The sequence below is a fragment of the Strongylocentrotus purpuratus genome, unplaced genomic scaffold (assembly GCF_000002235.5).
Source record: "Strongylocentrotus purpuratus isolate Spur 01 unplaced genomic scaffold, Spur_5.0 spur5_scaffold_3, whole genome shotgun sequence".
NCBI classification, from domain to species: Eukaryota; Metazoa; Echinodermata; class Echinoidea; order Camarodonta; family Strongylocentrotidae; genus Strongylocentrotus; species Strongylocentrotus purpuratus.
Genome location: NW_022145609.1, coordinates 15,981,282 through 16,006,837, shown reverse-complemented (window position 1 = coordinate 16,006,837; position 25,556 = coordinate 15,981,282). Strand labels below are relative to the sequence as shown.

The window sequence follows — 25,556 nt, the reverse complement described above, 5'->3', positions numbered from 1 at the left end:
ATTGTTTTCCAGATTATATATGGACGTAAGTGATATGTATTTATAAAGTGATGTGCCTCCCTTCTTTTGAAACCATATTCATGGGATGATATTCCATATATAGTTGGCTGCACAGACATCACTTTAGGTTCCATGTCCAAAACTCGCTTGCGTCAATTACTAGTAATGTGGGGGGGGGGGGGGTGCGTATGCAGACAAGAGGTCAGCTATAAAATATAATAAAAACTTGTTTGTCAGACATAAGAATACCAAAATGCCGGCCAAAATGTTCCCTACCTTGGGAGGGGGCGATGGTGTTAGTGGTGGCAGGGGCGGCCAAGCGATTTCCAAAGTGGGGGTAACAATAAAAAGGGACACTTTCTGGAAGAAAAAAGGGCACCTGTTTCCTGCCTGCAAGGAAAGTCTCAGAACGAAAATATACAATTTTCTTAGATATGGGTATATACCCTTATACCCCTATATTTTTGATTATCAAAGATGATTTCAATATTAGTTTTTCTTTATACATCACACAAGATATGTCCAGTGTTATGGTCTGAATATTTGTTATGTTTTTTGAGGTCGTAGTGCGAAAATTTACATCTTATAAAGAGGGAAAAGCCCGATCCTGGTCGGGTTATAAGCACATTTTCATAACGGAAGACTGAAAAGAACTTTGATAAGTAACATAATTATATCATCCATAAATACGAGCGAGCGTAGCATGCAAACTTTGGGGTAAATTGCTTTTTGTCACTTGAAATTAGGGGCATGTTCAATGATGAGAGGAAAAGGGGATTATCGAAAGGATAAGGAAAGAAAAGGAGCACGTACGTGTCAAAGTACAAAGGGTAACTATCAGAGGTGAACTTGGGGCACTTCTCACACCTAAAAAAAGAGGCACTCATCAGGGATGAAAAAAACGCACTTATGAAAATGGAAAATGGGCATTTGTCGACGGAAAAGGGGCAACCATCATATTTTGATAGGGGTATTTATAAGAGGTGAAAGGGGGCATTTATGAAAAAGGGGAATGGGCGCTTATAAGAAGGGTAAAAAAGCATATATTAGAAAGGAAAAGGGTCGCCTCTGGGTGGTGGTGGTGTGGTGGTGGTGGTGGTGGGGTAGATGGTGGTGGTGGTGATTCATGGTCAGTGTCTGTGGTGGACCACGGGGTAGCTGTGTACCAACCTTCGACCTTTAATCATGTCAGAAAAAATAGTAGGGTAAAGAATATCACATGCAGATTTGGATTTTGTTGTTGTGATGCACCAAGTTTGTGTATAATTTATTCAACTAGGTTCAAGGACGATGACCGTTGACGAAGATTAGCAATACCATCGTTTATATCTAATCTTGTCTTAACTTTTTGTCGGAAGTTATTTATAACTAAGTTACACAACTACATAATATACCAATAAAACCCAAATAAAAAACGATTTATTATAAAACATGATTTCTAACAGTGCATTGTATGGGGCATATAACACTGACCGTAATAAATAGACTGAAGCTAGTTTGGGCTATAAAGGAACCTATATTTTGGTAACAATATTGAACGAAATTCATTACATCTCGTTTTTAAAGTTAAAGAAAAGGGTATGTCAATAATTATAACATATAGCACCCCATGGAGTAGTCCATTCGGTTCCACCAGGAACAGCGTTAAAACTGTTGAATGGTTCAACTCTGTGAGGGGATGGAGTTTGCGAAAAGAAGGAAGGGGATAATTATTTTCATTTGCCGACCAAAAACCTTGATGAAATAAAAAATCAAAGTTAGCCTCGTTATATGTGTTTGACGTGCTCCGGCTACACGCATGTCTAACTTCAGCCTTGGAACCACCACCATACCTTACCCCAACTTATAAATTAAAACCCATGTAAATCACATCATTAACCGAAATCCTACATTTTTGTCGAAATATACCCGGCTGCGAATGTTGATGGAACACTAATTTTGTCTGATCACCGTTTGCCGATCATAGAAATAGGAAGAGGGATGGCCATGCATATTTATAGCCATGGGTGTCGATCCAGGGGGGGGGGGGGGGGGGGGGGGGGGAGGGGATATATCCCCAAAAAATATTTCAGGAGGGGGGGGGTGGCCTGTGGCCCAATAATTTCACCATCAAAAAATGAAGAGAAAAATTAATGATGAAAGCCCGATGAGAGTAGTTAATGCATGGTTATTACTCGCAAGATGACCATCAATATACACATTTTGCTATCTCATTTTCATAATACATACATATATAAATAGAAAACGAAGTAAATGAGACAACCGTATATGAGACAAGAATAAATTGAATTCTCGCTCATACGCCTTCATCAGGAATTGATGAATTTATTCAATTTATTCAATCAAAAGCATCATAAAAATGCAGTGCGGCTAATGCAAAGCCGCAGCGTTAAAAAGCAACGAGCTAAATGTTAAGCGCGAAAAGTGCAAAAAGAAGTAGAGAGTGGGAGAGAGAGAGAGAGATAATGAGAGACAGAGAGAATAATAACCCACGTAGCAAGCCCACATGGGTCCCATATTCTTTGAAACATGGGCCTCATAATTATGGAAAACCACCTCGGGCCCTAAGGCATAATAATAATAATAATAATAACTATTTCTTATATGGCGCTTTTTCAGGAGGGTCCTATCAAAGCGCCTTACAGAATTATATACTATTACCCCGGTCATCGGATTCAAGGCTTACCCGCACACAATGTATGCACATTCTCCACTCACTGGGGAGCATTCCAGCCAGGCGTCATTGGGTGCATAGTGCACCCAAGAAGCAAATGGAGATAATGATATACATTTTCTTCTATTTTCGCAGTGGCGGATCCAGGGGGGGGGGGGGGGGGGGGAGGTGGGGAGTCCCGGGCCCCCTGGCAACAACAAAAAAGAAGAAAAAAAGGGGAAAGAATTATTTTTGTTGTTGTGTGTATGTTTTTGCTAAAAAAAGCACAAAAAAAGTGTTCCTCCCTCACCCCCTCCCCCCCCCCCCCCCAGGCAGTGAACGAAATATCTGACGACGTAATTTTTCAATTTCCGGAGCCAAAAAAAAAGAAGAGTTTTTTGTGCTTATCTGACCTTGTTTAAATGCCTTAAAACCCCTGAGCTTCCGGAGGCTCTGCCCTCTGGACCCCACCTAGGGTCCTAAGGCGGACGGCTGGATGCTAATATGACGGTAATTTAAAGCTTAAAACCGGGTCTCGGCCCCCAGGACCTCACGCCAATTAGTGTCCTGCCAGTGTCATAAATAAGGTATCAAAATATGTTCATCTGACCGTAATTATATGCCTAAAACCCATAAGTTTCCGGGGCTCCGCTTGAGCCCAACAGGGGCCCTAAGGCTTGTCTGATCGTTATAAAAATCCCTGAGTTTCTGGGGGCTCCGCCCCCTGTACCCCACGCCAATTCGTGACCTACCAGTGTCACAAATAAGGTATAAAAATATGCTCATCTGACGATAATTTTATGTATATGTCTAAAACCCATGAGCTTCTGGGGCTCCGCCCCCTGGACCCCACGCCAATTCGTGACCTGCCAGTGTCACAAATAAGGTATAAAATATGCTCACCTGACGATAATTTAATGTAAAACTGACCTCTGAGCTTCTGGGGGCTCCGCCCCCTAGACCCAACGCCAATTTGTGTCCTGCCATTGTCACATTGTCACAAATAGGGTATCATAATATGCTCATCTGACCTTAACCCTCGATTGCTCGAGAACGCAAATGGATGGCGCCCCGCCGCTCGCTGACTTTTTTCTTTCGAGTCTTGCGCAACTTTTAAAAGAATTTTTTTGAAAATTGGATCTACGGTTACAAGGTCACGTGACCTTTTGTCTTTGCATATATCAGCCCGAAAATCGCTCATTTTCGTGATTTGTGTACAAAACATATGGAAAAGTCATTATTCCTAAAAACAGATCAAACATGGGTTATTGGGTCTTGTTTAGGGTTTAGGTGGTTATTTTGGGAGTCACAATAGTTGAATTGTAGTAAGAAATGAAATAAAACAACAAAAACAATGAAATACATAAGTTAAAAAACAATGAAATACATAAGAAATTATCAAAACAAGGGATAACATAAGGAATAAGCTGGGTCTTCCAATTTTTTTTTGTCGTATTATTATTCAAAATGGTCTAATGAATATATGTAGTGAAAAAGAATGCTTAAATATGAATAATATATGATTTATGGGTAAAAATGTGATTTTTATGACTTTATTTGCATAAATTACCATAAATATGCAAATGAGTGAATTTTTCAAAAAATTGAAATGTTCATATTATTCTATACACTTCACTTGACATACGTGCAAATTTTCGCGGCGATCGGCAGCTTTGCGGCCGAGATCTTAAGGGGGGCCATAATGCCCCCCCCCCCCCCCCGTCGTACTAAGACCTCAAATAGCCCGGCCTTTTTAGGGTTAATGTATTACCAAAAACCCCTGAGCTTCCGGGAGCTTCCCCCTGGACTCCACGTCAATTCGTGACCTGCCAGTGTCACAAATAAGGTATCAAAATATGCTCATCTGACCGTATTTTATTGCCCAAAAATCCTGAGCTTCCGGGGGCTCTGCCCCCTGGACCCCACGCCAATTCGTGACCTGCCAGTGTCACAAATAAGGTATAAAACATGCTAATCTGACGATAATTTAATGTATAAAACCCCTGAACTTCTGGGGGCTCCGCCCCCTGGACCCAACGCCAATTTGTGTCCTGCCAGTGTCACAAAGAGGGTATCAAAATATGCTCATCTGACCTTAATGTATTGCCTATACCCCCTGAGCTTCTGGGGGCTCCACCCCTTGATCCACGCCGAGAAACGTTCAGCGGGGCCTGCATGTAAGAGTGGGGGTGATGGGGAATTTTTTGTCTACCACCCCCCCCCCCCCCAACGTTTTTTGCCACTGCCGCTGTCACCATTACGTACCAATATTTTGCTCGCATAATTTCAAATGTGGGCCCCCCTAAGAAATCCTGGATCCGCGCTTGGGGGCACGTGTCCCCCCCCCCCCCGTAATATCCAAGATCGGTTGAATTTTTTTTAGACCCCTCCCCAGGACGCCAATTAATTACATGTATGTGCCCCCCCCCCCAAAAAAAAAAACACAAAAAAAAACACACAAAAAAACACAAAAACACAAAAAAACACAAAAAAACATAAAAAACATGAAACTCTGGCTACGGCCCACAGTGGGCCAGGGAGGAACCAAAGTGCGCTAAAACTCATGTTTGGGGATTTATTTTTTATAAATCCAGAGGAAATGTTTGGATTTCCAGGGATTTTCGCTTAAATTTTATTACCAACATTTTCTCTGATGTCTAAGCTTTAAGTTGATACCAGATTTGGCTGCCCGATTCTTCCCGTTATTATGTTAGAGCCGTTTTCCTTGCAACATTGCCCCGAAAAATGTGTTTATTTTGGTCCGCGGTGTCAGAATAAGTGTCACGCGCCCCCTCGCGCCGTGATTTATGACCACGAATCCTTCATGATTCAGCCGCGGACCAAAAAACCCCACATTTTTCGGGGCAATGTGGCAAGGGAAATCGGCTCAAACATAACAATGGACAAGATCGGGCAGCCAAATTTGGTATCAACTTAAAGCTTAGACATCAGAGAAAATGGTGGTATTAAAATTTAAGCGCTACACCGCGGAGATCTAAACATTTCTTTTGGATTTATAAAAAACATGGATAATTAGTCAATTTTTCAGTGAATTACCCTATAATATATCATGAAGATTGTGTTTCTATTAATTTTAACCCATTCATTCAACGAAATGAACTATCAGGAATATGTGAGAGCAATTTTATATCAAAAACTTAAAAACTTCATGTTGAATTGAAAGATTTATAAAATAAGTCACTTTTGCACTAAAACTGTGAATATGTAGGATTTTGCTGTTTGAAGTAGTAAATTTAAACCCTTATTTCCTTTCAACTGGACAAGCAAAAAAATTGGAAAAAAAAATCACCCAAACTTAGTTTTGGCGCACTTTGGTTCCTCCCTGGCCCACTGTGCGGCCCTGCCTGTCACACGCTTTTACCTCTTGGTTGCTTTGATCCATTGCCGAAAATATTTTGGCACCTATCACCCCCCCCCCCCCCCCCTAACCACGGATACAAATCGACAATAGCACAAAGAAAAAATGGCCACCACTCGAAGCTCTGAATCCGTTTTATTTCAGAACACACATGCACATCTATAATTTTAGGGGCGCCTGGGCGGACCCATAAAGAATTGTTATCAATTTATGTAATTATTGGTAAAGTCCACTTTTGGCGCACTTTGACATTTGGGAAGTGAGGGCTAAAATGCCACTTTGGATTTGTTTTAAGTACCTAGCTTGTGTAGTATATATTTTCTTAATGTTATTTTGAAAAAAAATTCGATGGATATGAAACGTAATACAAATATAAAGCCTACGCCAGTAAAGATTTTTTAAATAAAAAATTCAAAAGACGTGATACAATGCAACATGAAAAACACTGCCAAAATGGATCTATTTCTGATAAAATTTAAAAAAAATTAAAAAAAACTGTCGGCGGCCATCTTGAAAAATCGCCCGACTGTCAGGGATTATGTACCGAGCGGCCATTTTGAAAGAAAAAAGAAAAAAAAAGGGCCCTTCCCTTCCTATATTTCGAAAAAACAGGAAACATATTTATTGTATCTCTCTTTCTGTCATATTTACCATCTTTCTCTCTATCTTCTCCTTGTGACTTTTTATTTGTCATATATATATATGTTATCTCTCTTTCTGTCATAATTCTCATGCTCAATTTCTGTTGCTCTCTCTCTCCTTTCCATTTTTTTCCTTCTTTTTCTCAAGTCTTTCGTTTGCCGTTACTCGACCCCTTCCCTTTCTTTGTCACTCTCTCTCTCTCTCTCTCTCTCTCTGCCTCTCTCTCTGCCTCTCTCTCTCTCTCTCTCTCTCTCTCTCTCTCTCTCTCTCTCTCTCTCTCAATCATTTATCTTCCCTTTCTTTCTTTCCCTCTCTCTCTCTACCTACCTACCTAGCTATATATAAGCATAGTTATCTCTCTCTTTCGCTCGCTCATATAATACTGCACACTGTTTTTATTACTCCCTATAAATCAACTTTCTTTTATTATGACATAAACAGATTTAGCGTTAAAAAAACGGCAAAGGGAACATGGATATACTATAAAATATTATGTTCTTTAATCGACAAAATGATCATCAGCAGCAACAATATGTAACTTATATCATAATATTTCTTTTATAAATCGACGTCAGTTATACTTTATTGTAATCAATGCACTTTGCAATATACAATAAAGGAAAAACTAATAATGAATAATAAATGTTTGCTGGAACAATGATTATGACAACGCAATCATTTATTCTATTTTAGATACCCTTAAATTGAGAGCGGATTCCGCTATTTTTATGGTTTATATTACATGCCATTTTATTGCTAAGAAAGCATGTAAAGGCCTGTAAGTAAGTAGCCAGTATGAACAGACTGCTTCAAATCCTCTCTGAGGGAATTAATTAGGATTAATGCCATACCAAAGGGCATCATAGCGAATCAAATTGGTTTCGAACCCGGGTTCTCCCAGTTACTAGACCAGTGTTCTACCACTAAGCCATCTCGCCTTGTGAGTGTGGATTTCCATTCTAAAATAAAGTGATATGACGCCGAAAAGAGTGGATTTCCATTCCTGTTTAAATTATGTAAAGTGCATGTATTACCTCCTGGGTGTATTATTTAAACACCCGAACAAACAATAATAATTATATTTGTGATGTCATATACGGTATTTTATATTTCGACGATCTAATACTCATTGCAATCTGATCAGTGTAAGAATAAATAGAATAATCGACCATTTCAAAAGTTATTAGCCAATGCTGATTTGTAATCGGCTCAATATGAAATAATATATATAATACTTTTGTTTATCTTTCTGTTGGAAATGAAATAAATATGAATTGAAATTGAAAATTGAATTGAAATGAAATAAACAAAATAAACAACAACAAAAACGCTCACAATATATTATAATGTATTGTATTTGAGCAATTTTGAATGCATAGAGGATAGGCTCGTTGAGTTGTCCTCAAAATAATCATCACATAAAAATAACGTAATTACTGAAATTGCGTTGCACACGTGGCGTTTTTAGCATGACGTAGACTTGCGTCAGTAGAGACTTTTACATTTGCGTGGACTGGTACGTGTGACGTCCATTCATGGCAGTGCATTGAAAGGACGTCGATCGTAGCAATCCACGTTGTCGTTGTGCAAATCTAAAATTCCCAAGCAACCAAAATGCGGTCTTTGACGCGCGCCATGTGGAAGCGATAATGTAAAATTAGCGCAACACATTGCGTCAAAGTACGGGAGTGTAGAATAATTTCATTCACAGGCTTATTCCGCGCAGGTAGTAATGCAATTGAAATAACGTCTCGTGTGCAACGAGCATAACACAAAATAATTAAAGGAGGAAATTAGGCAAAGGTAAATATTCCATTGGCACCCAATATACCATACACTGGCTATGACTGTCTAAGAGAAAAACTAAATCACTTGGACCCGCCAAATGAAAAATAAAATGAAGATACATGTATACGTCTACTGAGAGACATAAGAACGTTTACTTAACCACTTTAACAGTGATACACTGTATCCCTCTGGCACTCAGTCAATTAAGGACCATACAATATGTTCGCGTTGACAAAATGCATTTATTGGTCATTACTGACCAATTATAGTTCCTAATGCTTGCAGATCTTGGAATTAAAATAATGACAAAATATATTTCAAGGCGAATCAAAGATATTGAGGGAAAATTAGTCCACAAATTAAAGAAAAAGTGTTCTGAAGGAGCAGTAGTCACACCCTTGTGAAATTCGTACAATCTTTTTGATGAAAACATTATATTATTAAACAGTCGAGAGAAAGTACTTCAATTCTCGTTTTAAACATTTTTCTATATCCACTGGAATTACCGGAAGCCTATTAAACCTAAAACATGCGAAAGATGGTTAACTTCAGCTCCTTAAATTCATATACACTTTCCGAATAAAACCGAAAACGGACCTCATAATATCCATTAAGAAAATTAATTTAAAACAAAAAATTGAAATTTAATGAGTTATTGACTCAATCATTAATGCTCATTAATGTTAAGATATGGGTGCAGGGAGCTTTTCGTTGGCTATAAACCTACCTTAAACAATTTCGCATGCGTGGTTGCATGTAAATTTGTTATCCTCTTATAGGCTAAGAAGCATTACAAAAGGTAAAATCACTTGTAACGATATAGAACTGCGCACCTGGTTATATGGAATTAATCAATTTACTATAGCACATTATTTCAGTGAATGATTTATTCATTGTAAAACATGTAATAGAATGCAACCACCTGTAAAGATACGGATGTGTTTGCGCACATGGTAATATAGAATCAATTGATTTACTAGCATAATTTTATCAGTGATTGGTCAATGATGTTGTAAAATTTAATGGATGTTTTTTTAATTTTATGGATGTGTTTGCGCACCTGGTTATAAAGAATCAATCATATACAATCAATTTATTTATTAGCATAATCAGTGATTGATCAATGTTATTGTAACATTTAATATAATGCAATACGTATAAGATACCATTATTTTGTGTTAACTAAACAGACATTATAAATAACAAAATTCACACAATATACAGAGCACCGTTAGAAAATTCTGTCACTTTTTGGCAGTCAGTATAAGGGCTTCTCTCTCTCTCTCTCTCTCTCTCTCTCTCTCTCTCTCTCTCTCTCTCTCTCCCTCCACCCCCCCCCCCCATGGCTCTTTGTCCTTTTTTCCCTTCCGTTTCTATCTCTCTCTCTCTCTCTCTCTCTCTCTCTCTCTCTCTCATTCTCCCACCTGTTTTTTTAATTTTCTTCTCTCCTTTTCTTCTCTCTTGTAACCTGCCATTCATTATCTCTCTTTCTACTTCATTCTCTTAAACTACCCCGTCCCCCTCTATTGTGTCTGTCTCCCTCCTATACGGACACAAACACACACACACACGCACACACATCTTCTTTTCTCTCTCATCCTTCCTCCCTCCCTTTCTCTCCTCGTCATCTTCTCTATGTGTGTCTGTTTCTCTCTCTCTCTCCCACACACACCCGCACACATCAGACTCAAGATCAGCCCCCCCTCCCCTCCTCCCCATTCTCTCTAACTCTCTATCTCTCTCTCTCTTCCCCCCTCGCTCTCTCTTTCTCTTTCTCTTTCTCTCTCTCTCTCCCTCTCTCTATCTCTTCACAATAGAACCCGCTGTGCCATCTATACCAATGGGTATTATGGCCGCGGATGAAGACATTTTGAAGACGTCAATGTAATAGAACAGAAATCAACCATTGGGATTGGATGGTCGAATTCTCCAGCATTCCACAAGGAGGCGAAACGATTTTGATGATTAGGGCCTTATCAAATTCCCTCTGAAGTCCAAACGCTTCATCATAAATATAAATGTCTAATGGTAAATAAATTATATTAAGATTATTTTTCGAGTGTTTCTCTCTCCAGCGTCTTGCGTCAATCAAATTTGACACGAGGAAATAAATATGCGACGGTGTGGGCACGATGAGGCTTGAATGATCATTAAGGCAATATGGTATGTTTTCATTTTCCTTTGAATCATAATCATCAGAAAATAAATAACATTCTTCAAACCAGCAGAAAGCAGAATCCAGCTGACAGGACATCCACGTGTGAGCAATGTAAAATAACGTCGAAATGTTCCATTTGTTTAGCGCTATGTTTTAAGCTTTTTATGAGGCAGCCGACCAACAATTGGCATTTCTCTTGCAGTTAGTTGCCGCGTGTTTTTCTTCACCTTTTCATGATGTACAGCGTCTTTCTTTTTTGTTTTTTGTTTTTTCGTTCCATTCCCATCTTCAAGTTTCTTATTATTATTTACAACAGAATTCTTCGCATCGAGACTATCTGCATGAATGACAGCTTTAGTTTTATTGGTCTCGTCGTGGCTGCCTGAAAGTTTGATGACAACGTCGGCGTCTTGCAACGGTTTACTTTCGTTCAGCTTCAGCGGCGCCACGGCGACTTTCGGACGCGGTTTCCGTACGCGTCGCCGTATGACTTTGACGCGCCGTACGACTCGTACGTGCGGCGCTGCCTTGCGTATCTGTTCCAGTGTGCCGTTCTTCAGGGCTTCTTTGTAGAGTTGCAGGAATGGTGTTTCCAGTTCGGCGGTGACGTTTCGGATAGTGGCTCGCCAGGAGGGGTAGTGGAAGTGGATGTTGTAGCCGAGCGACCAGCGGGCAAAGACGGCCTTCTCCGTCATGAATTTGTGTCCTTTGTTCATCTGCGTCTCGCTCCATTGGTAGTATTCACACTCTCTTCGAACCCCTGGTTCGTAGTAGTGATATGAAGAAGAGGAGTTTGGGTGCCTCCTGTGTTCGTGGACAACAACGAAAGATGCAAAAATTTGTTTGAATTATTATTATTTTATTTTTGTAAAGGAAGAATCGACGGAAAATACAAACAATTAAATATCTCTGAGTGACAATATCGTTCCCCCCTCTGTACATTTTTTTTTTTTTTTGGGGGGGGGGGGGTGGTCTTTTTTAACACTTCGATTTGGGACATATTGTGACGCTGGCCGGCCCATCTGTATTATAATAACAAATGGTAACATATTTTCCCCTAACATGATCTGTTAATCCTATTCATATTAAATTACATGTACTTATTGCACTTTATACATCAATAAAAGGTGTGGCATAGCATTTCATTATCAGACATTCAAGTGGGCAGAGCGGCCCATGCAGAGACCTCTGAAGGCGGAGGGGATGGGGCTCTCTGGAAGGTCGTGTCACTTCCATCTCAACCCACCCACCCACCCCCCTCTCCCTTTTCCTTTGTCCAAGGTGGGGGGGGGGGGGGGGGGGTCATTTTTCAGCAATTCGATTAGCAGTATATTTGCCCTCATTAGATATAGCTAGGGTATATAGTAACTACAAAATCATCACTATCTGGAAGTCCAAATTTGGGTTATTTTTTCAAGTTTAACCGCTTGCCCTAAAATCTGTCTTTAGGCAACATCAATGCTTGTCCTGACTGTGGGCATATTCAGAGCGATACTGGTATATCACAGGACCATTATAATGTATTGTTGACTTACGAGCAATACTCGACATTTGACAGACCGTACACGTCTATCCTGTTGCAGACATCCAGGGCGAATAACATGGCAACGAAACCAGTACTTAGCCATGTCTTGGCATCAGTTCTGTGAAATCGAAAAAAACAAAAAAAACAGAGAGCAACAATATTTGTTATACTTCGTTTGTAAAGATCATGAATGCAACGTGAATATTCTGTCGCATGATGCCCACTCAGGTTAATGACACGAATATAATGGCAATCACTGGTTTTTATCATTGTTATTATTATTATCATCATGAAATCAAATAAGAATATAACTTAGCGAATAAGGCATAGGTTCTAAAGGGGGTTTAGGGCCCAAGCGCCCCTCCCCTCTTCTATATTTATTTTTGTTTATTATTTTTATTTTTTATTCATTTATTTTTTTAAATTATTATTATTATTTATTAATTAATTAATTTATTTATTTATTTATTTATTTATTATTATTATTTTTTTCTTTTTTTTGGGGGGGGGGGGAGAATAGTGAATCAATTTAATCGGACTTACAAGCTGACACCTGTCTCGATAAGAAACCTGTCCTCGGTTTTATTGATTTTCTCTGGAGTCAAGAAATAGAACTTGACGTGCGGGTACATGGCCGTCATGTTCCTGGCCGCCTGGTAGACCGCATTGTTTGTCTTGTTGATCTTCTCCTGGTAGAGCCAGGGGACGACCACGATGCCGGTCCTAGTCGCAGGTTCGCCCAGGATCTCGTCGATTAACTCCTGGCTCGTCATCAACCCCCTCGCTAGATTCACGTGGCCTAGAGAGATAATGATTGATTGATTGATTGATTGATTGATTGACTGGCTGACTGGGATATTAGACATACAGAACATGGTAACCCGAAGGCTGAATGGAATTCAGCTTACCAAAAATAAGTTTGAAAGCACAGCAATACCAAACAATCCTTTGAAATACATGTAAAAAATTATGACGGCGAATTGGTGTATTAGGGGAAATGTATTCTTGTAGCATGATATTATTAGCATCGGGTATCGAAGAGCGTCCGCCGGACTTTTCGAAATTAAATAAAAATTGGCGACTCCTCTTTTCTGAAAATCTTAGATCTGCCCCTGACATAACGGTGACTATCACGATAGGAAATTCCTCAAGGGAGTATGTGCACACATTAGTGTACAAATCTAATGAACAGGGGATCGGACAAGCTCTGTAATGACCTTATATTGGTGATTAGACGTAATCTTGATCCGGAAAACAAATGCTTGTGTTTGCAGCACCCATGACATATACAGACAATTTATCGTCTCACCTATGACCCGGACGTCGGTGTGGAGGCCGACGTCCTCCTCGTAGCCCCTGACCGTGGCGCTGTTCATCCGAAGGACGCAGTCGGCGTTGTCGATGTCGGCTCCGGCGCCGCTGTTGAGGAGCTGGCCCGAGCTTGATACAAGTGAGCACCGGTTGCAACGGAGGTCGAGCGGCTATATAAAGGTGATTGACAGAAAAATAAATCAAAATGTAATAACCAGAATATAATTAAATGTATACCAATTAAGACAATGATAGAGTATATAACATGTATAGGTCTATTGTTTTTTTTTTAGTTTTTAGTTTATATATTGATAACTGAGGCGTTATCACCACGGAGCGTTACATCACGTACACCCACAACAAAAAGTGAGTCATTTGACACATTTAAGCATAATTTTCGTGAGTCAGGTGTAAATTGACTCATTAGTAACAACCAATGAGTCTCTATTGACTCATTTATATTTCACCAGTGTGTCAATCATGAGCTGACGCATTTGCAAAATGCTTCGACTGACTCACATGGTCGTAAAAAATGAGTCAAGATCGACATAAGAGCATTTTAGAAGAAAAAAGTGAGTCAACTTGAAAGTGAGGCTGTATGCATGCGCGCGCATGCTTTCGTGACGTCATCCAAAATGCGCATTCTCGAGCCATATTTGAATTCCCGATCGACGACGCGACGTCGCCATCTTATATCTTGGATTCAGAAGAGTTTTGACTGCAGCTAGTGAAAAATTGGTACGCATAATTATTCATATGGTTTTAAACGATGATTTTTATGACTGGATTCGTGGGCTGAATCTTCTGATTATTATACAAATGATGCATGCGTTCATTTTACGATATCCGCACTCGAGTTGATGAGGCTGTGTGTAACTTAACTATATATTCTACTGTATCGCACGAAGCCGTGTCGAATGAAAACATGCATGATCTTGCATCATTGTTTTATACAACGAAACTCCTAGATCCTTGTTATTTGATGTAAAACGAATTAATTCAAGATTGTTTTGTGACAGTATGGGTGACAAATAAATCTCAAGTTAAGGCTTAATTTAGTGCGTACAAAGTAGATTTTTCAGATTCGGGTAGCGGGACCACCGATTACATCGCTAAAATGTGATATTTTAGGATATATTTCCATTGCAAATGTGGACAGTGACTCTGGCATGGTATGGTATGTGTGTGATAGGCCTAGGGAGTAGGGGGTCTATGTCATGATGCACCCACAACAAGAAGTGAGTCACCCTTACTCAAATTGATGAGTCACTGGTTTGTCCGTACAGCGAAACACTTGAAGGATCATGTGAGTCACTATGACTCGATACAAATGAGTCTCTTAGATAAATAAGACTCATTTGTATCGAGTCATAGTGACTCACATGATCCTTCAAGTGTTTCGCTGTACGGACAAACCAGTGACTCATCAATTTGAGTAAGGGTGACTCACTTTTTGTTGTGTGTGTACAAGGTTTTAACAGGAGAACGTATTGACATTGAATGGAACTGGTGATGAACTTTAAAGCAGTAGGACTTTTTTTTATAAAGTCACCGTAGTCAACTTATGGATAATATTAATAACTGATAGTAATGTATAGAGGTGAGCTATTCTAGCCGGGAATACAGGGTTTAACCAGGTGTAAGGCTACAACAAACTCTAATTGAATGGCAAAAAAGGTGCCATTAAAGGTAAAGACCAGTTATGGTCATGCGATTGCATTGTGAAAGAAACATTGTGGAATCGATCAGAAAAGGTTGATCATCTAGCATCTAGCATCTGCAAGGTTCTGGAATCATCAAAATGATAAGAAATTTGGCCCATTCTTCGTAAAGTTACAAGCACTATACACAGAAAGATGTATATGGGACTACCCTATATCTCTCACAGTCCATGAGAGAAACAAATTTACCAAATATATGAATTAGTAGGCGGTTTCCCGGCAAATTTTTGATCATCATGTATTAGTCAAAACATATTCTTTCACATGATTGGTAATGAGAGCTTCCATTTCATTTTTTGAAATTGGGGCGTTTCCAATACTGGTCTTTACCTTTAAACGAAGATCGAGAGGGAATCGAGGGGGAGGGAGAAATGCAATGTAAAAAGTGGATGGTAACCGCCCCGCCCCCTCCCTCCCTTCAAGGGAAGCACAAGCTCCCGTGCCACTTGTATTTACGCTACTGTATTATTACTAGCCCACCTTAGACATCTCCCGGTGTTTCCTTACTTTTATTTCGCAAATAGCCAGCGGCGAGTGAAACCATATCATAACGATCAAAAGAAAAACTAGCCCTGTAGTAATAGGAGATGTATGTCAAGTGCAACTCTTTCGACATCTTGGGTATAACAAAAATGTTCTATTTTGAGTGTTGGATCAATAGTAGCTTGGCAATTTCTTGGATACTTCACTCTAGTACTTCACTTTTTAAGTGACATCTCTCTGTCGGTGTCTTTTTGATATTGTGAGAGCTGCAGTCAGCTATAACGTATGTAGTAGCGTAGACAGAGAGGGGGGGGGGGGAGAGAGAAAGACAATGAGGGGGGTCTCCATATAGACGGGAGATGCACCGCGAGAACACGTTTGTAAGAGCACGATTAAGGTCTGTACTTTTGTATTTAAAATGCAATAACATCGCATATCATGTTTGGCTGGGGTGGTGGTAAGTGCCCCTCTGCCCCCCCCCCCCCCCCCCCCGTAAATGAACAAGGGGGAAATCCATATTATATTCCGATTAATTAATAAGTATATGATTTATTATCCATTAATACATTTTAGATAATATGGAACATTATTAAACATAACGTTACTTTCTATTAATGCTAATTGATAGCTAATTACGTTATTATAATCAAATTCATTTCCAACAGTCTGTCAGGCCGCAATAAATCTCCTCTGTTTAAGTTTATCTCAATTACGCAGTTACAATTAGGTGAAGTAAGTGATACCTGGGCCCTGTCTTACAAAGAGTTACGATTGATCCAAATCAATCGCAAGTCCTTCAATCAATCACAAGTTTGCAGTCTCCTATCTCGTTTGTACTTAGTTGCGATTGATATCAATCGCAAATAAGTTGCGATTAATATCAACTCTTTGTGAGACAGGGCCCTGGTAAGAATCTATTTCTTGAGTGCTTTTAGCGCCTTAGGGCAGCTGAGCTAAAGCCAGGATAATGATACTACTTTGTAGGCGCCATTGCCATCCCCTGAGACGGATACGTGCGCAATATATATGTAGCTATTACTATTATTACTAGTAGTATTAGTAGTAGTAGGAGAAGTAGTAGTAGTAGTAGAAGTAGTAGAAGTAGTAGTAGTAGTAGAAGTAGTAGAAGTAGTAGTAGAAGTAGTAGAAGTAGTAGTAGTAGTAGTAGTAGCAGTAGTAGTAGAAGTAGTAGAAGTAGTAGTAGAAGTAGTAGCAGTAGTAGTAGTAGTAGTAGTAGTAGTAGTAGTAGAAGTAGAGGTAGTAGTATTAGTAGTAGAAGCAGTAGTAGAAGTAGTAGTATTAGTAGTAGTAGAAGTAGTAGTATTAGTAGTAAGGGTAGTAGTAGTAGTGGTTGTGGTAGTGGTAGTAGTAGTAGGAGTAGTAGTAGTAGTAGTAGTAGTAGTAGTAGTAGTAGTAGTAGTATGTGTATTTATTATTATACACTTATATTCTATAAATATGTACCTGGCAATCAGCACCTGGCTTTTTAGATGTAGAAATATAGTATGTGGATTCCATTGTATTATATTCTTAAGTTATAATACTTTTTTTATCGAGTACAGTTACATCAAACTATGTACAATCTTGACAGAAATAATATACCTTTTGACTTGAAGAAGAAGTATATAAAAGATAATAGTATACATAAATACAACACTAGACAATTACATGATTATCACTTGCCAAAAAGCAGAACGTTTTTTCCAGCAAAAATATTTTTCACAGGACCAAATATTTGAAGTTCATTAGATAAAACATTCAAAGAAGCCACCCTTAACTGATTAATACCACTTGTTAAAAACTTTATATTGCATTCTGACATATATATTCTGTACATTATATATATATATATATATTAATTAATTATATGTTGTTTGTTGTTTTATTTTTTATTTTGCTTAGCTAAATCATGTAATGTAATCACAACAATTTTGTAACAATCAGGGGGCTACATGTTACTAGCTACAAGATTAGCTTCTCAGTAAACCCTTACAAATTTCATTACATTTGTTGTTTTAGTTCTCATTCTGTCATTGTTCTCTTTGTTTTCATCTTTTCGAATCAGTGTGAATTTGTTTTTGTTATAAACTCGATTAATTTTGTGGAATAACAATCTAAATGAATGAATGAATAAGTGAATAAATTAATGTTGGACCTTGCACCATTAAAAGCGCCTTTTCATGCCGTTAATGACACGGGTGAGATAAGGCCTTGGCTGATATTGACAGGGTAAATAAGGTTTTGGTCGTTTATTATTCCCAATGATTGCCTTCGGAAAAGTTCGAGTTCAATTTTTAGGAATAGAGTATCAATAATCTAAAGTAGAATAATGAAATATGTTGATAGTTAATTCATCCAAAAAGAAGCCGGTGTCCATGTTAAAGGGATTCTCGAGTTTCGGAAATGAGGGAAAAGAGATTTTCCATGAGAATCAAATGTTGGTGTGTCGTGGTCAAGTCGATACGTGGCTCACGGTTCGAGTCTCGCCGCGGCACTAATGTCCTTTGGCAAGACATTCTACATTTTCCACTCTCTATCCAGGTGATGTAAATGGGGTAAACCATGCAGGTAGAAAGAAATTCATGGAATGCCAGAGCGCTTTATCATTTCAGGATAGCTTGGCTAATGCCGGGGTAATAATAGTACCACGCTTGGAAAATAATATGATGTCATTATCATTTTTTTATTAATCTTAATTATAGTTTATCTATTGCATGATACTGGTTCGAGCAGCCATATAGTGCATGATCTATTACAGCTTTTTAAAATTATTTTCATCGAAATCGAATTCCATCAATATCATGATTATCAGAACTCAAGTTTAGCTTTAAATCATAATATTCTCATTTTATTACTGAAGTGGGTTACCAAGTTAAGCGCGGTACCCTTATTATCGTTGAAATATTAAGTCATATTTAACTTTTATTTTATGAGTAAACTATCCAGGTCACAAAGATAAGAATGGATGATTTATCACAAGTTAATTGCTAAGAAATATGCCGCTGTCAATTAATTTTGAGAATATGATTTTTTTTTCACAGGATATTATTATGAGGCCTACAGTTTATGGCAGTCATAAAACAAGTAAATATGTTTAAACTCAATATAACAAGAAAGTGTAAGATCAAGGAAATTGGACGGCTAACATACATTATATCTCAGGCACAGAAACATGGAAAACTGGAGCTCTGGAATTTCAGTGCTTTTAGCGAAAAATAAAAAAATCACTACCCCTTCTTCATTACCATCAGTGGTGGTGCTACATAAGACACGGGGGCGTTCGCCAAAATCAGATGGCGAAGAAAGAAAAATAAAGAGAAAAAAGGAGAAAAGGAGAGAGAACAGGAAGAAAGTGAGAGGAGACATGATAAAAACGACCCCACCACACCCGACCAACGGCTTTGTTAATCTGATTTTTTAAGCCATCGAAGAGACCAGGGTGCCCCCCTCTCAATTCCTGGTCGTATATAAGGTAGTACCACTAATTACTGCACCGATACCATTCTTGCTAGAATAACAATTCTCCAAAGCGTTTTGTATAACTCTATAAATGCCGACAATATCAACGTCAAGAATTCAGAGCCAGGTGTTACACGATTTTACTTTATGTCGACGATTCAGGAAGCTGAAGGGGCGCTGCCTCTTTTTTAAGAATAAGAGAATTTTTTTATTTTTGTATCATACCCCTCCCCATTCCCCAGCCCTCTTGGGCTGAGTGAGTATAGCGGAGAGCAGATGAAGTTTGAAAATCATTTTTCGGGGAGATAATGATGCCACAAAATATTTTTAAAACGACCCCACCCCCCCCCCTCTTGACGACCCTAGATCGACCGGCCCTTGTACATGGGGGGGGGGGGGGTAATAGAAGGACCAAAAAAGGGGGGAAACATGCACCCTCCTTTATTTTGTATGAATCCAACTACGAGAAGGAAGAAACACGAAATTGAACTGGAAGCCCGACTGCTGAGAACACAGCCATCTTCCAGAATCTCAGTCAAAGGTAAAGGTAAAGCCAATATCAATAAAGTTGAGTTCTGGTCATGCGATTGCATTGTGAAAGAAAAGGTGTGGAATGGATCAGAAAAAGTTGATCATGTAGCATGTAAGTATTGGTGTGTACTGCAAGGTTCTGCAAGGAGTCGTCAAAATCATAAAAGCACTGTACACAGAAAGATGTGTATGGGACTCCACTGGTGTCGGGGCTACTAACCTTGATTTCCTTATCTTTCTATGCTCATTACTCAGCCAGTATACGTTTTCTACCAAAATTGTTTGGCAAATCACATCTATTTGTACTCTTGAACATTCAGTGTTAGTTTCGTTTGATTCTGTGAGAATTTATTTTCTTTTTTTACCAGAACTCAAGTTTATCTTTAATGCAATCATTAAAAGGAAATGAAACCAATGTTTTCGTAAATGATAAAAATGTAAACGTAAATACCTAAATTAGACCACAGAGATGAGGTCAAATAGATAGTTTTTGATATTTCTAATTCTCATTGCTACATTGTCAATGTCACGTTAGCTCCGATTAACACAATATTAATTTTATCGGCAGAATATAAATATAAAGTTCAAAGGGGAAGATAAAATCCAAAACGGAAGTCTAAAGATTATATCTATTCAGCTACCATAGAACCATAAATATTGTCGTGCTTTCGTTTTCTAGTACTCTTTTCTAAAATGTAATAACGCTTGTTAATGGCGTAATGGCAAACACGGTAAATGCACAGCTTACGCATAACGCCGGAAGGGGCGTGGTATCACGTTCGCACTTTAAATCAAATCCATTTTCAATTGACGGACTGTCTGCTTTATAATGACCCTCTCATTGTTACCCTGCCAATGTCACGAGCAGAATTTCAACACGAAATCATAAAGTAAATTGCTTTTAAAGCTTGGAATAGGAGGCGGACCGTGACATTTTGTGAATACATCTCGGCATTGTTTGGAAATAAAATTTGTGAGAGAAGTAAATGGCTAAAAATGGCATAAGCGCCAATAGCATTATTACATTGTCAGTCACCATTAATATATGAAGACCGCCTCACACTATATACGATCTGACTACGATCAGATTTGGGAAGACTTTGCTATATAGCATTTGATACAAACTTTCAGACTTCTAAAATTATACTGATCAAGGATTTGAATACACCCGTACAAATTAGGTTTTTTTTTTTTCAAGAGAGGGGGGGGGGGGGGGGGGGGGGTGTTGATTAAAACAATAAATGGTGCTCCAATTATCCCCAATTTCTAGAATGATTTTGACACTGATTTATTCCTAATAGATCTAGATAATAGTATACATTCTGAGATGTTATTGAATAATAATTTGCGAGTGTTTATTTTGCGTGACTGCTAAAGCATGTGTATTTTACTATGTTTATCAACTAGGGGACCTACGTCCTTAAGTCATAACTGACGGTGATGAGGATTAATGCCTCACAAAAGAGCAGTACTATAGCTGATCGACACGGTTTTGATCCTTACAGCTACGAGGCCAATGCTTTGCCACTGAATCATGACTGTGCGCAGCGGGGGCTAGGGTAGGGGGCAGCCCCCACAAATTAAAAAAAACGAAGAATATGCAATAAACCATCAATAATTCATTGCATTTTTCCCCGGCCCCCAACAGGGAAACTTCCTCAGTACGGCCATGCATTATGGTTCAAGACATGCCCACAGTGTACACGTAGACAACAAAATAAAAAGATATTTAAAAGGTAAATATTAATTTTTTTTTAAAGTCGGTCTATTGGGCCTTCTGTCTCCTGTGGTTGGACTTAACTATGGCAGGCCGTTCATGCCACGGGTTGCTCTCACCATTTACTGGCATTGGTCTCTCAAGGGACATACAAATCATGGTCACAAATCTACAGAATTTAGATTTTTTGATAATTCATTAATGAAGCAAAAAATATTATCTAAAGATCATAATTGTGAGACAAATGGTGAGAGCAACCAGTGGCTTGAATGGCCTGTCATAGTTAAGTCCAATTTAAAGTCGATCTTATTCTTTGTGAAACAACCCCCCGAAAGTATCAAAGAAAAGTTGTCAGAAGGTCCTCAAAGGCTCAAACCCTGCACTTCGTTGACGGGAAAGTGTAGACAACATTGTAGTCAGGCATTTCGGTACCCCAGTTAAAAACGCCGATTTACAACTAACCGTGTCTTTATCCAACAGCGTGTACCCTGGATGTCCCTTCGGCGTATCATCCGTCGTGTTCGCCGTTGCGATGATGACCTCTGGTTCGATCGTCGTCGTCGCCATCACCGGCTTCGTGTTGGCGTTAACGAAGGCCACCCGCATCCAGCCAAATTGGTCCTGTGGATCGGAGTTATCGGAGCGCGCCTTGGCTACATGGTTTGAGACCCTGTTGGTCCCGATGGTGTCGGAGTGGGTGTGGAGGACGTAGAGCATGCAGAGCGAGACGACGAGGGAGTACCAGCAGATGACGAGGAGTGTGGCGTCACGGATCTACAGGAGGGAGGGAACAAAAATCAATTCAATACAGGGTCTTAAACAAACATTACGCACAAGACATGCCGTGCAGGACGTGACTCTGCTTTGCAGTAAACAAATCAAAAGACGCATCACTGTAAAATTGAAATAATAATAAAGCATGTAAAATATAATGAAATAGTTATATATGTATCATGAAATGAGTTACGTTGAGAGAAAGACAAGTTACGGTACAATCACACACATAGGAAGCCTGTTGTTTTAAAAAGAGGAAAAGACACTCGATTCATTATTATTATTATTATGACATTATTTGAATATTGATAACAAACATTTCAGAGGCCCAAAATCAACATTTTGAGGGAAATCTGATAAATAGCATAGGGGCTGATATATACATGGTGGAGATGTCCGCAGTTTGTAATTATTTTAATTTAAGGGAGAAAAAATTCTAATAACAGCAAAACAATTGAGACGGGCAGAAGAAGGGAAAGAGAAGGGAACGAGAAACTAGGAATTATAGAAATTTCAAGTATTTAACCTGATGGCTGAAAAGTTGTATGTTTAATTAGAATAAAAAGTAAATCTATGACTGAAATCCGAAGAAAGAAAAAATGTATCAAACGAAATGAAGGTTGCAGATATCCAGCATCGCTTCAAAGTAAACAAGTTTACTAAAATTCGACGAAATCTTACAAAAACTTTATTGTATTAGTTGCCCCTCTCGATCTCTTGTCCATGACTCGCTCTCAATTTCGGGCTTCGTTTCTTAGTTTTACTTTCTTTCTAACCTCTTTTTCAAATAAAACCTAGATTCTCTACAAATTCTGTTCTTAAATGCCATTTTACATGTAGCATGTACATAACGTTACACCAAGTGATGCCTAAGGCTAAGGCTGTATACCTGTCTAAACTAAAGCGTGGGTGAATAATAATGAAATTCGACCCTTCTCTCACGAAAAAGGTAATATGAGGCCTCATTTCAAACGGGTTGCCCTCGAGGGCCGTCCAGAAACGAGATAAATACCACGCAATATTGTGAGACATGGTGGTGTATTCAGATATTGAGAACCAGAAAGGGTCGGAATCCCCTTCAATGGGGATGAGGGGGGGGGGGGGCAGCCCCCGTGTGACGTCGACTTACTGCATGTATAGTATATGTAATTTCCATTGTTAGCTTGATTACAGGTGCATGCCACAACGCCCATTCACAACGCCCAGGGGGGGGGGGGGGCGTAACCCGGCTTTATCCTGTCTGGATACGCCACAGAACCACCCCACCCCACCCCACCCCCATAATTTCTTTAAATTTCAATAATTGACACGGAGAATGTGAATTAAGGACCCTTCTTTTCAGAGAACGTCCTAGTTTCAGGAAACCTCCAAACTAAAAAAACAATAATAACGACAATATAATAATAATATCGATATACAACAATAATACGAAAAACAGAAATGATAGAAATAGATATTACAATGGTGTACCATCGTAGATATATTTATTGTAAAATGGTTACAAGCTATTAAAGATATATATTCTTTGGAATACACCGTGCGCTGCATAACGGCTGCAAGTAAGGTCTTTATCCTAAGGAATCCGGACGCGCATAAAAGCATTATCAGTATTTCGTGAGAACACGGAATCAGTTACAATCACATCATGTTGATCACCACTGTCTACTCATCCTCCAAGTCAAAACTGATTAGTAGGAAGGAACACTAAACGTAATAAATATACGTAGTTCTATTCCCTACTAACTTAATACAATATTTTCTGATTATGATATATATTTTTACAGAAACTATTTACAGAAACTTAGAAACTTAGACTTTGTGATTATCTCGTTATTTATCGACTACAATCTGGCGTGTAACAGAATCAAAGCAATAAATTATGTCGTTAAAATATGGGAAAGAGTGATTTTACGACAGAAAAAAAATGTAGAAACTGAAAATCATGATTATCAGCTGCAATCTGTAAACCTGGCATGTTGATTTTTGAGGTGTGGCCCAAATGACCAATTCATCCCAGTGTATAATTATATTGGCAGGCAGCAATAGATTATCTTATTATGATAAAACAGTAAATTGTATACGACAACTGTAGTATTATATCTCTTAATTAAAGACTCTAAAGGCCATTACCACACCCTACGGCGGAATGACGTCATCATGACGATTTTAAAATAATGAGAATACGACATGAACATGACAATTAAATTGCAAACAAGAGAGTTCAAAATCCATGGCTTTGGGCCAATGATACAGGCGGAAGGCGACATGCATCGAAGTGATAATTCCCACGCAGAAAAATTAGCAATAGTATAGATGGCTGAGTCGAAAAACAGAATAGACTGATTGGTGATTTAATTAGCTCTTGGTAAGGAATATATCAACAGAGAAATAAAAAAGGTATATATTGTTTATCTCTTTTATATGAAGAGGCCTACAACCTTACTGAATACGTAAAGATATGTTAGCATGTGTTTATACCAGTCCTCAATTATTAACTCCGCAATGAACGGACGTTTTCGTAAGCAATCGCCAGACAGCATTGAATAAAACAAAACATAAATTGGATTATATCGAAAATCGAGAACTTACCCCCATTTTAGGTCCACACAGTGAGATTAGCTTTTTGATAGAATAATACTCCTCTAAAATATATGAATCAATATCCGCATCACATTCCGAAAAGGCATGCATGCAGTGAACTTGAAGACTGCTTCAATACTACGCACGTTGAAACGTATTGCTTCCTTTATGAGTGTCAAGATAGATAATGCATACAGGCGGTACCGCATTTGCGTCGATAATAATGACGTCACATTGTAAACGGACCACTCAAAGTTAATTTAGATAGACGCTGCGATAAGTGACCATTATTGCATTTAAACAAAATGTGCGTCAAGTTTTCCATGGTAGGGTTCACCTTACCTTTTAAATCCTAGTATGTAATTTAGTTGTTTTTTTTTTTTTGGTAAATACATTTATGATTTAGTTTCCTTTCATTTTCATCGCTTTTAATTATTCGTGGATTATAATGATAATAACATTGATAAACAACAACAGTATTAATAATGATAATAATCATACTAATCATACTAATAACAACAGGAACCACAACAATAACGAAGATGATGATAATGATACAAATAATAATAATAATAATAGCAACAATAATACAATTAATAATAATAATAATAATAGCAACAATAATACAATTACAAATAATAATAATAATAACAATTTAATAAAAAAATAGTAGTAATAATATGTCCATTATTTTATTTAATTAATAATCTCCTTTTTTCCCCTTCCTTTTTTATGAGGGGGGGGGGGGCGGGGCGGGTCTTATGCCCTTAGATTTGAAGCTTGGAAGTGGCAAATTCCGGTGTAGAAGGGGCACGAAATATTCGTGGACTGGGCA

General features: G+C 38.6%; 1 protein-coding gene across 1 annotated transcript; it reads right to left on the bottom strand.

Annotated features, from left to right (window-relative positions):
* Positions 1 to 10,206: 10,206 nt before the first annotated feature.
* LOC581087 (alpha-N-acetylgalactosaminide alpha-2,6-sialyltransferase 3) lies at positions 10,207 to 24,900 on the bottom strand. Its single transcript, XM_781106.5, has 6 exons — positions 24,731 to 24,900; positions 21,830 to 22,141; positions 13,455 to 13,626; positions 12,689 to 12,944; positions 12,156 to 12,263; positions 10,207 to 11,424 (listed from the first exon to the last, which is right to left on the bottom strand). Exons 1-6 carry the CDS (start codon positions 24,830 to 24,832, stop codon positions 10,767 to 10,769), a joined length of 1,608 nt encoding a protein of 535 aa, XP_786199.4. The 5' UTR covers positions 24,833 to 24,900; the 3' UTR covers positions 10,207 to 10,766.
* Between the last annotated feature and the right edge of the window lie 656 nt (positions 24,901 to 25,556).

Coding starts and splice junctions, on each gene's coding strand:
- LOC581087 (XM_781106.5), bottom strand. CDS start 24,832: ATGCATGCCTTTTCGGAATGTGATGCGGATATTGATTCATATATTTTA. Junction 13,627..21,829: donor CGCTGTTGGATAAAGACACG/GTTAGTTGTAAA, acceptor ACCTTTATATAG/CCGCTCGACCTCCGTTGCAA. Junction 12,945..13,454: donor CACCGACGTCCGGGTCATAG/GTGAGACGATAA, acceptor TTATCTCTCTAG/GCCACGTGAATCTAGCGAGG.